At 38.9% G+C, this 12,144-nt stretch overlaps 1 protein-coding gene across 3 annotated transcripts in view; it reads left to right on the forward strand.

The window, feature by feature from the left end:
* TTC1 (tetratricopeptide repeat domain 1) overlaps positions 1-12,144 on the forward strand; it is a 35,545-nt gene that overhangs the window by 21,385 nt on the left and 2,016 nt on the right. For 2 of the 3 annotated variants that reach the window (XM_082323834.1, XM_082323835.1), the window contains exon 7: positions 4,418-4,472. In XM_082323834.1, the coding sequence (XP_082179960.1) occupies positions 4,418-4,472 (55 nt within the window). Of the gene's footprint in view, positions 1-1,873; positions 1,954-4,417; positions 4,473-12,144 lie in introns of all 3 variants that reach the window. The other variant, XM_082323836.1, reaches the window with a different exon arrangement.

The raw sequence follows: 12,144 nt of genomic DNA on the forward strand, positions 1-12,144 counted from the left end.
ATCAGTGAACCTGCAATGTATTCCGCCCCATAAAGAAAAAAAAAAAAATCATTTGCTTCACCTGCAAAATTATCTCTAAAACCACTCCGAATATGTTGATGCAGAAATATTTTTGAAAGGCTTAGGTTTAACTGTTCTAACTCTCCATTTGGGAAAATAAATAATTCGCAGTGATTTCCGCCCCCCCCCCCCCCCCCCTTCCCCATACTATGGTGTTGTAAGTGACAGATTAGAAACTGCTTTTATAGCATATTAGACAAGAAGCCTTGCCTGAAATTACTTCCTTTGGGACTGTATCAGTTGCACTGATGGCAGAAAAATATTCTGCTTAACTGTGTAACTCCTGTAAGGGTATGGTTTCACAAAACAGCTAAACTGATGTACTAACTGCCTGCTGCTTACAAAGCTGTCCGGTTGCTTTCCTTCTGCTAGCGCTGATACTAGCTCGTGTCCGACCCTAGGGGATGGCTGGTTCTACATATGGGTCTGGCAGACAACTAACTCTGCTAAAGGGAAAAACGGCAACAAGAAGCAAAAAAAGCCAGCAACTAAAAAGCCCCAAAGTACATACTTTTATATTGCCTTGGCTTTTTGCAGTCAGACAAGTCCTACTGCAAATGCTAGGGAGAAGGAAAGAAGACGTGGTCAAGGCAGTGCAGGAATTGGGGCCATCCCTTTTGGCATCCCTCCTTGACAAGGTCAGTTTACTGTACTGTGAAACGACCCACTGATGCTTGTTGCATGCATCTGGTTGAGAGCAGGAGAGCACTTTATCACCTAGCTCTTGGCAGTACCTTAATAAATGACAAGCTTGCCAAACATTATTACTGCATGGGTAGTGAATGTGATGGGTCCATCACAGTCCAGAAAAGAGTATTTGTGTTGGCCTTGTGTATAGTCTCCTAGCTGAGACTATGGCTTATTTGATCCAGGAATTCAGCCAAGGAGCCTGCTGACGTTTCTAAAGGAAACGATGGGGTTTAGTTTTTGTAGCTTGTAGTCTTTTAGCATTAGACTAGCTCCAGAGTGAGGCCTAGTGTAATCTAGCCAGTTACTTGGTAAAATAGTATTAGTGTATAAGGGGTGCATTTTAGCAGCTCATCTTAGAAAGAACAATGTGAAGATCAGACAGATTATTGTGAACCACCAGTCAGGACTCCACAGATTAAGACTTGGGAACACTGTCAGTGGTAGGTACAAAATGTAAGGAGTTTAAAATACATATATTTTGGCTTATTGGAACCCCCTGAAAGTATAGATACTGTCCTTTATACTTCTTGCAAAACCACAATTTTCTCTCAGTGAGTATTCCTCTAATAGTCTCGCAAAAGAGCCCTTGCTCAGTAACCAGTGGAGATTTGGGCTACAAGAGAATCATAAACAGTGCTGCTGTTCTTCCTGGCCATCTTTCAGGAATGTTTCAGAACGATCAGTAATTTATTCTTAATTTTTGTAGCCGGGAAGTACAGAGGTTGACTGTTTCATATGCCTTCTGCTCCTTGACCTCATTTTACTAGGCAGTGGCTTTAGGCTCACGTGTGGTGCAGAACACTTGGTACAAAATGCCGTCAATTTACACTGTAGTGGGATTTAGGACACTCTGTCCTGAGTTGGTCCTGTTCTTTGTCAGGTTTCAGTCTAGAAACAATCTTTTGAGACTGCAGCGTAAAACTCCCTGCTTGAAAAATTGTTAAGGAAATACTGACAGCTAGTTTTACACTTTTAAAAATATTCATAAGCAATCTCTAAATTTCATAATAGAAAAACAATTCCAGCTGTAATGTTGACTCAACATATGTGGTTAACATACCTAATATGTAGGAGACTAAGAAGCTTTGCTTTACTGTAAGGTAAAGTGCATTGTTCTTTGCAGAAATGTCACAGCATTTTTCCCCCCTCACTGGTAATGAAAATGATGCATCAAGAGAATCTGCAAATTACCTTCATTCACTGGTAAAGCAAATCTTTCTCCTTCCTGTACACAGAAAATATTTCACATGCTGCTTTAGGGAATGTCACGGTCTTGTTAAATGACAGTTTAAAAATATTAAATGCACAGTAGTTCTTCGCTTTGATTTCCTGATTTGGTAGCTGCTCTAAAATTTCAGTACTCTTTCTATTTTAGGAGTACAGTGCTAGTGTTTTGATTTAAATCCTCATGTTGCACACTTCAGTTACTTTTGACACCTTCAATGCCAAATTAAACAGTTTGAAATTATAATGTTTTGTGGTCAAATAATCCCTATTGGTGCTTTCCCAGAAAGTGTTTTATTATATGGTATCAATCTTTAGGTTTTGTTTTTAGCAGATGCGTAACAGTGTTGTGTGAATTTTAACTTCAACACAGTTTCTGAGGGATTGGCAGGCCAGATAAACTTATTTACCAAAAGGAGCTGTACTTTGAGATAAGTATCATAGACACCAGATAAACAGCTGTTCTTATGGACACCTTTCTATAGATAACTAACCTTGCAAATACATTTCTGGAGTGAGAAATGCGGAGTCTTTGGAATAGCAGTATTCCGAGAGACAAAACATGGAGGATGTATTTCAGATCAAGGATTTGTGTCTTCATATCCTGCTAAAGCCTAATGTCCAAACGTGAGAGACACGTGCTATACATGCCAAACTCGTCCAAGATTCAGCAAATCTTACAGCCGCAATGCAAACTGAATTTAGAGCCTGGGGATATCCACATGTGTTTTCATGCAGGCAGCTTAGGTCCAGATCTGCACCCAACTTAACAAGCCCCTCTGGGTCAGCAGGAGTCAGATGAGGTCTGACTGGGCTAATTAGATCTGCCTCATTGGTGGTGATGCTGGGCCTGGGCTGGTTTCAGGCTTAGCCATCCATATATATCTGCATTGTATTCCTTAGTACTCATTTTTCTGGGTTTTTTCCTGGGGTATACCACCTCTCTTTCCCATCACTATCGAAGACGAACCGTGTTTGCCTGCGTTCACCAGCACATCCTGCATTGGAGAGGAATAGTCAGGCAGCCTTGTCAATGGACTTCTTCTTGAGGTGGACATCTTATTTCACTATAGCAATATCAGGATGACAAACCTATCCATGATGACTGGAGCTGTAAATGACAGGAAGGAACAAGATTAGGAAATTAATTCTTTAACTATGTTGAGACACAAGGGAAGTGTATCAGGAGTGAATTCCACACCTGTTACCGTAGTCCGCAACTGTAATTAATTTACTGATAGCACCATTATAGCAGATGTCTTATTTGCTATGATCTCCTCAAGAAGAGACAGCATAGTTATGCATATAATTGTATGCAGAACTGCCAGAATTATACATTAATAAGCAGAGTATAAAAGCTTGAAATAGTACTTCTGAAAAATATGAAAAAGATGTATAAAAAGTGACTGTCATTCATAATATTTTGTTTTAATATTGTATTTAACTGATGTATAGAAAATGCAAAATTTAAATAATACAATGGTAAATTTAGTTGTAGTGAATATAAAATTCTAATTAAAACGGATCATTACAATCATATAGCAAAACACCAGTACTGTGTAAGGATGGAAGATCAGTCACAGATGTTCTAGGCATAAATGGGAATCTCAGATCATGAGGCATGCATAGACCATGCAGTTACATAATGCTCATTAGAAACATGGGATAAGTTCGTTTGTGATGGTGCAACAGGTTTTAACACTGGTGCCAGTTCTGAGGAGGGAAAAAGCATGTTAATGAACCGTTACTTGGACTAATACCTTGCTCGAGATGAACTGTTGGAGTTCCCTCCCCACGATCAATCGCCAAATCAAGGCCCTTATTTGTAATAACCTGTCCTCCTTAGAACTATGCCATACGTTGCATAATAAGATGCTGCTGCTTAAACTGTGTCCTGAAGTTCATAGACAGTTAGTTCAGTGATCTGATAAAATATTTGTATTTAGAAGACATTAGTGTTCTCACAGTGCAGATTTCCTTGAAGTGTGATGCCACTGAGAACTGACTTTATGGATGTTTTCCTCATTACACCTGTGTTTACGTTCAGAAGCCAAGTGCTGCGCTTTCTTAGTTCTTCTAGCCTCTCTTACAAATTTTATGCATCCAGAAGAGGAGACAGGGCTAAAATATACTTCAGTTGTAAGTCTCTTACATTCCATAAGCTTTTCAGTTAAAATCCCAAGCAAACAGATTAGATCTGTTTTTCAGCAGTAAAAATGTATGCCTGTATGAAACCTGCACTTAAAAGTTACAACTTACTGCTTATGTGAACTGATGTCATAGGATGAATCACAGGTTTCTGAAATAAGATGAAATTGTGGTTTGACTTAAGGATTCTTTTTAGGCCATAAACAGTGTATCCTGGGTATGAAAATTCCAGAAGCTTAACCTACGGTATTATTGAAAGCATGGGTCTGGTTCCAATTTTTGTCTCTTTCCACAGCGATTACCTAGACAAATTGAAGAGCGGAATGAAAAATTAAAGAAAGAAATGTTAGGTAAGTAACATGTACATATAACTTGCATAATAATCTTCGTAGTCTACTAGAAGAATAAAAATGCATGAGTAGAATCTCTTGCATAAAATCTAAAGAGGGTAAATCTTAAAGGAAATACTTGTTCTCTGGTAAACAAAACTCCTGATTTCTTCATAGTTCTCTGTTGCTTGCTTTCACCTACAGTAAGTTCTAGCCAAATAATTCTCCCATACAGAAAAGACTATTAGTTAAATTTAAAGAAAGAAATACTCAAGACCTTCTAAAACAATTTAATATTGATGCATATAAAAGCAGGGGAAAATGGTTTGAAACAGACCAACTGCTCTGCCCTTTCTCTCTGCAAGTAAACCTTCAAAGGAAACATTCCCGTGAAAGGGATAGAATGGGGTTTTCACTAAACCTTGACATAAAAGAAGTCAACCAGCTGTAATAACTGAGCATGTTTGATCTTGTGTCTGAAGAAATAAAGTTGGTTCTTTTTGTAGCGCTTCGAACCTATAGACCTCCACGCCTTCATGTTTACCTTGATTTATATAGTATTTCAGTTCTGTTTGTGTGGAGACTGAATTAGACCTACCTAGTGTTACAAACAGGCATCTGGCCTTGCTAGGAGTGGAATTAGATTTCCTAACTGCGTAGCTCACTGTCTCTTGACTTGTTACTATTCTATATGAAGGGATACTATGGACTCTACTTGTTTGTAGAAAAGAGAATTTAATTAATATAACTCATTTGCATGTATGTGCCCCCATTGTCGCATTGTATGGTATTGCTTGGATAATATCTTAACTGGATTGAGGTATTTCAAAAGAGTAACTACTTAAGTAAGATTGCCCAAGCAAGACTGGGTTTCATGTGTAATCTTAAGTGTAAAGTGCTTCGTGCACCACTTACAGTGTTATGGTTAAGCTAACAGTTAACCTCCCGCCCAAAAAAAGACTGCTGTCAGCATTGTCTACTCTCTCCTAGTTAACAGGGTTTGTTAATTCTTAGGGGTTCAGATGCTACATAAGCCAATGTGACATTCTGGTGCTTTTTAAAATGAGTTTTTATTTTTATATAGTCTTTTCATTTGGACTGTTTAGAAAACCCACACAAAAGAGCAAGGACAAATGACAGTATAAGATAAAGAGAAACTAACTGTACTTAACCTCTTTCAGAAATAGCTTTCAATAGTTATCTGTTTACTCATTCTAGGTGTGACAAGTCGAAGATGAAATGCTATTTTAAGATGAGTAGGCTTTGAGGGTTTGGAATGGGAAAGGGGAAGACAGTGTTTTGCTAATCTGCAGAGAGTCAGGTTAAATAAACTGTCTTGCATACTGTAACACTAATTCTTAAAATATTTGGGAAGAAGAGACTGTTTCAAGGGCTTATGCTGAAGCTGATATTTTTCTTTAATTTATTTTTTCTTGCTGCACAGGGAGTCTGATTAGCTTTTGCTTTGTACCTGTTTTGGCCTAGTGAAGTTGCAATGAGGCTTTCTAGACCTTTACATCATCAGATTCTGTTTCCACCGTTGTACTTAGAACAAGCCATAAATAAAGAAGGTCAAGTGTGATAGTGCTATAAATAAATGACAAATGAATAAATATAATATAAATAAATGAAAATCTCCAGAAGGATCATGCACATTTGTAGGACATGGGATGGGAAAACAATTCCTGATCTTTTTGAACTCGCCCTTTGTACCATTGTTACCAATGTCTAAAGGGCCTCGCTAATCACAAGGGACTATACTGAAACAATAAATCCAGCTTTATAAATTGCCATTAAAACCTAGTTCTATAATGCTAATTTTTGCCTAGATTTCAGACTAGATGTGATCTTTTTTAAAAGTGTTAATCCAGTGGCAGTTAGGATTTCAGAACGGAACTGGTCTTTTGGAAACCAGTTCAGGGTGTTTATATTGGGCTTCTCAAGAAAGGAATCCCTTCTCAGTGACGTTTACAACAGTAAACATCAGTGTATCTCCTTGCGTGTATGTAGCAGCCAGGATAAGCAGACAAAGAGTGGGGTGGTACAGCGTATAACTCTATGTTCATCCACAACCTTTGCGTGTGACAGGATTCATATAAATTGTCACATGTATTGTTAAAATGATATGGCGTTAATTGGGCAGGTGGTATTTTATTCTTAGCACTGCTTGTGATCGCTAGTGTAACACAAATTGAGGATTTTTTTTCTATAATATATTCTCTTAATAGAACACTTGAAATTAAGTTAGGAATATGGGCAGGAACCAGACTAATTTTTTTAAGTGTTATAAAATTCCCTGTATCTTGTCAGTAAGAGAGATAGCAGTGATGTTCTGGATCTAACGATGAAGGCCTGGGAAGGAAATGCTACCCAGGGTTTACAAAATGCTGCTGTTCTGTCTGAGGTCAAGGAAAAACCCTTACAATTGAAGAAGGGGGATTAGATGGGAGTTCTGGAAGGAGTGAAAGAAGACAAGCTTGATACGGTGTGGTGGTGAAGAGATTTCTTTGGATTGTTTTTGTTGTACAATGTATTTATTTTAAGCTGTTTCAACTTCTTTTTCAAGCACTTTGTTAATGCTATTTACCAACTGAGTACTGTGTCAGGATAGACCATTGCTTGTGTTAATCTGTTAGGAGATTATCTGACTACTAGTTAAACAGTGCCAGGTGTGCAAGGATTCATTCCCCCACCTTCTTACAGGGGAGTCAGCTCAGGTCTCTGGGTTGTACCCCAGATTTTTTGGTTCCAGGAGAGCAAGTCAGATGCATCCTAATAGTTCCAGGCGAGGCCTGGTCCAGGAGCCCTGACAGTAAACTTAAATAAATCACCAACAAAATCTTTAGAAAGAATGTCACACGTCATGCTTTGGCTCCTTTGAGGTTTGGATATTGAATTGAATTCTTATTTTAGTCAATGATTCAGCCACTAACGTTGTTTTTTCTAGGCTTTTATTCTTTCAACTAAAACTAAGGCCTGGTATACCCAGCTAACAAACACTGTCATGAAAACTGGAGCTGTGTACAAACAAACCAAAATAAATGGAGTGCATCTTCCTCCTTCCCCAAGTGTGTTTCCTGTTTTCCAGCGCTACAGCTCATTACCACGTAGTTTGTCAGAAGCCGAAACCACTTCTTAAGTGATTGTGTGTAAATAAATCAGAGTACGCATTCTTGGCTGGATTTTTCTTCCAGACTACCTAACAATGAATTCTTGCATGCAAGTGGTAGTGCATGTGATTGATGAAGTTGATGTCATTAGAGAAAACATGTTTTGTTGCCAAACCAAGTCCATTTCTGCTATGTGTTCTGCAAGGCTCTAACTTTTTAAAGCTGACTTTTGTATTTAAATTATTTTCGTATTTTTGATTCAGCCTTTGCAGGTTAGTGCTGCCACTTGCCACTGAAGTTTGCTCAGTACGTACTAACCTCCGAGTTTCACATTAATGAAAGCTTAACTTACAGTGCACTTTGAAAGTAGCTTTTAAATCCATGTGGCTCTTTCCCTTTATGTTTTCATAACATGAGCGTCTTCTGCCTTAGTAATTGCCCAGGACATGACCATAGACTGACCATTTTCTGTGGTTTTTTTATTTCTCTTCTGACTTTAAAGCCAAAGATTTCCAGCTATTGTGCAACAAGCTAGTCTTGTTTAGAGAAACTATAATTGTTGTGATAACTAGGACCAGCTCCTTTGGGGAGAGAGTGTGAGAAGAAGGGAAGTTTGGAATACTTTTAGCAAGGTTTAGCAGCTCGGGGCCTGTGACAACAATACTGCATGGCTACAGGGGAGCCAAGTATGTTGGATATAAAACAATGGGATGGAACATATGCCAATCTGTGTAACCCATCTCATACACACAGAGTTCATCAAATCTAATTAATAACTATTGGGACTTTCAGCTTAAGTTATAAATGAGTGCATTCCAGAAAACAATGAAATGTGTGTACTTGATTATCAATGTGATTAATGGGAAGACCCATCAGAGCATATCACCTGGGCCTTTCTGCCAATAAGAGATTTTTCCAGCTACGTGAGATCAGCAAGGGTATTTGTTAGGCTTAGCGCCTAAAGAATTAGTTTCTTTTTTCTTTTTTTTTCTTTTTTTTTTTTTTGATACTGAAGGCTATGTTGTATTTTCAACTAAGCTGCTAAACTCTAATACTGTCTATAGGGAGGTCACTTTAAATAGTTCAAACCAGAGCTAATATACAGTTACTTTTAGTTCAGTCCTCAGTTACCATTTAGGGAAGGGAAAAGGATTTGGCCTCGCTCTTTTAATTGCTTAAGAAATGTTGTTGGTAATACAGAAAGTTATACAAAGATGAGACTCATCAGGAAATTTGTCCTTTATCCAAAAAAAATTCTTAACACAAACAATGTATAGCTTTTCAACTTCCTAACACCACATTAACACTAGCAACTATACTAGAATTATTGCCAGAAAGACTGAATAGCGATTAATTTTGGCTGTTCCATCTTAATGTAAATTGTGAGAAATCTTTTTGTGCATCTGCCTTTTGCAACAGGATGTTATATTGCAGTTTAGGTGAGTAATGAATCACAGACTTCTGAGCCCTAAATTGATTTTTACCAGTTAGTTTTCTTGTTAACCTCTGAATATTGCTTTGCTGAAGAAACTTAACATGCTGGAGTTCCAGGTGAAAAGCAGACATAGGCTCTCTAAAATACAAAGAACAAGATCTATGAAAATACGTTCTCAGAGGGGAGAATGTGACCCTGCCCGGGGAGAAACGAGTGTTTGACTGCTGAGGACTCTTTGCAGCTGAGTCACAGCTCCACATGCCTTTTTCCTTCCTTCAAGCACAGTCTCTGTTTTAAGAGAGCTTTTCTTTGGGGGGAGGGGAAGGTTGGACTTAACTACAGATCTTAATTTAGGCATGAAAGCGGAGTGGGGGAGGAGGAAATAGTGCTTTCCTACAATGATGGGTTTATGTGCGCCAAGACAGCAGGAGCAGCGCTTTGGGCTTGAGTTCCTGGAAAAGGCAAGGCTTTCTTCTGCTTCATTAACAATTTATTAAATGTGGCTGCACCAAAAGGCATTGCTGTACGTGGATTTAAGTGATAGAACAGGAAGGCGACCTATGACTGTATTGTTTTAATTATTCAATCCTAGTGAGATGAAGACCGAAGTACTAAATATATCATCTAGTCTTTAGCTTCTCCCAAAGAGCTGGCCTAGCTGCAAACAGGAATACCAAGGCCGTTGTTCTGTGTTTATTGGCTCTGGTATGACCGGAAAAGAGCCATCGTCCTAGCTCCAATTCGAAAAGACCTTTCACAGTCTCCTGAAACAGGCGCACTCGGCGGCCTGCTCCTGAGCCAGCTGCAGTGCCTGGATAACTTGTGAACTGTTTACAACTGGCTCTAGCAATGCCAGACCATGCCAGGATTCTTCCACCAGCAGACAAAGACACTTCTCACCCCAAACTAAGCTAAGCAATGACCAAATGTTTGTCTAGAAGTACAATAGCAACTATTCATCCCAGTCGTAGAGATGCTATGAACAACTTGATAGTTTTATAACCAAAATGCTTTTAGGATGCAGTATAAAATTATGAACTTAATAGTTAACTTAGCTCAAACAGGGTGTAGCTTAAAAAAAAACCCCACCACCAGTACTAGTGCTTAGTATTAAACTAATCCTAGCCGAGCCACTCACTGGAATTACTTTGGCCAGATCACTCTACCACCTCATCTGTTAATCCACACAGAAAAAATATTAAATTGGAGAAAAATTGTCTCACCAACTAGCTGCTTTTGTAGGCTAAGGTTGTCTTTTTTGCTGTGTAAGGCCACAGAATTTCCATGTTGACTCTCAAAGACCAACCTTGCTTTAAAGTAATTACACAAATCTCTGAAAGATACCCAGTTGTGGACCAGCAGTTGGATGCAAGATCTTGATTACTTTGGCATATTTAGGAGTACTGTAGTAATGCTAACTGTTAGTTTCTTTATGCAGGACTTAGTTGTTCCGTAGAATAAAATGTTTACATTTTTCCCCAGCCATTGCTTCTCTTTGTATTTTCTGTGAATGTGTTCAAAAAAGCTCCCCCTACCCCCCATTCAATTTTGGAAATGTGATTGAAAAAACAGCATATTTTGGTTTATGGTGACGGTGTCCAGCCTGACTTGAACTGCTGCCAGATTGCAAGAGATACGGGGCGTACTTCCATGCGATAAGTTCAGACTTGGATACGATCTCTGTTTTGAGCACGGTCACAGGCCTGCAGTGTCATGCAAGGCAAATCTCTTGATCCGTTTCTACTCCATTTGGGCAACGTAAATACTGCTTGTCTCTTTCTGTAAGGAACTTACACGTGGCTCTGCTCCTTACGTTTCTCTACTTTATCACTGCTGTGAAGTTGCTGCTTCAGTGTGGCTTAGCAACAAAGCCTGCGCTGAATTCTGGCTGGTGCATTGTAGTGAGGGAACTGACTTAATAGCAACAGTGACGATTGCACTGCTGGGCAGAAACAGGGTTTTCAAACAAACGAAATAACTTAGGAAAAGCAAAGAAACTAAATAAGAAGTGTTCATATGACTTTGCAGTTCGATTCTAATATGTTAGTTTAGAAACAGAAATTGAAGGTGAAGATGACTAGAGTAACAGAGCTGTTTCTCATGACTTGAGATGGCTTGCGGAAGGCACACACGTGCACGCAGGAATAGGTGTGGCCTTTGCGCGTTTCAGTTCCGTGATTGTGACTACTGCAGTTGCTTAACTGGGTTTCCCGTGTGCCAGCTAATGGTGGTGTCGTCACTTTTTCCTCACCCTGTGCACACACAAAACTCCCAGCAAAACAAAATCCATTGCCTTGAGGATCTAGTGAAGGCAGAAGGCTTTTTGAAAGGTGGTGTGTAGCCTGTGGATGCAAACGTAGGGTAGGCTTCAACGTGTCAAAACTTCTTCTGTTTGTTCTTTGGGAAACTAGTCTACAATTCGGCACTGAGGCCAGGAGGAAAAGAATGTTTTTCTTGGAACACTGAGCATCTTCCTCCTTTGTCTTGTCGTGCCAGGGGCTCAGCTTGGGTTTAGCCAACATTGAAGTTGTTACCTCTGCTTCTTGTTTAATTTTATGCATTTTATCTATTCTATTACCTTTACAGAGAGATGATTTTTTTTAAAAAGAATGTCCTTTTGTTGCCCTTCCCCTTTATAGGTGGTAGCAAGATTCATTTTCTAGAGTCAGAAAGCATGTATGCTACATACATGCTGATAGAAGCCTTTAGATTTTATTAACTGTTATACCCTATGTATATTTAACAATGCTTGTTAAATAATAGTTGTTTAGAGCTCTTCGCGGTGTAAGTTAGTCCTGGAGAACTGTAGCTTTGAAAGTGAGTTAATGATGTTATGTCATGGTGCTGAGTTTTTCTGCAGGCAAAATGGCTGTAAAGTTGTATGCTTCAAATGGAACTGCTTAGTTTGCAGGTGTAAACACAGTTGCAAGGATGAATTTTATTTTTCTTTATATCAATCCACACCTTTAGGAAGGGATTTTTAATAATTACAAATGAGCAGTTTGAACTGTGGCTTTCATTGTTTCTTTTGGTCGTCATGGAAACTGGCTAGTTTGTTGATTGTTTATAGAGCTGTAGCTGCATCAGAAATGACCAGAACTGAAAACCTTGTGTTAGAAAATTGAATATTGGCAGCTATCAGTTATAT

The sequence above is a fragment of the Platalea leucorodia genome, assembly GCF_965183815.1.
Source record: "Platalea leucorodia genome assembly, chromosome: 11".
Lineage (NCBI taxonomy): Eukaryota > Metazoa > Chordata > Aves > Pelecaniformes > Threskiornithidae > Platalea > Platalea leucorodia.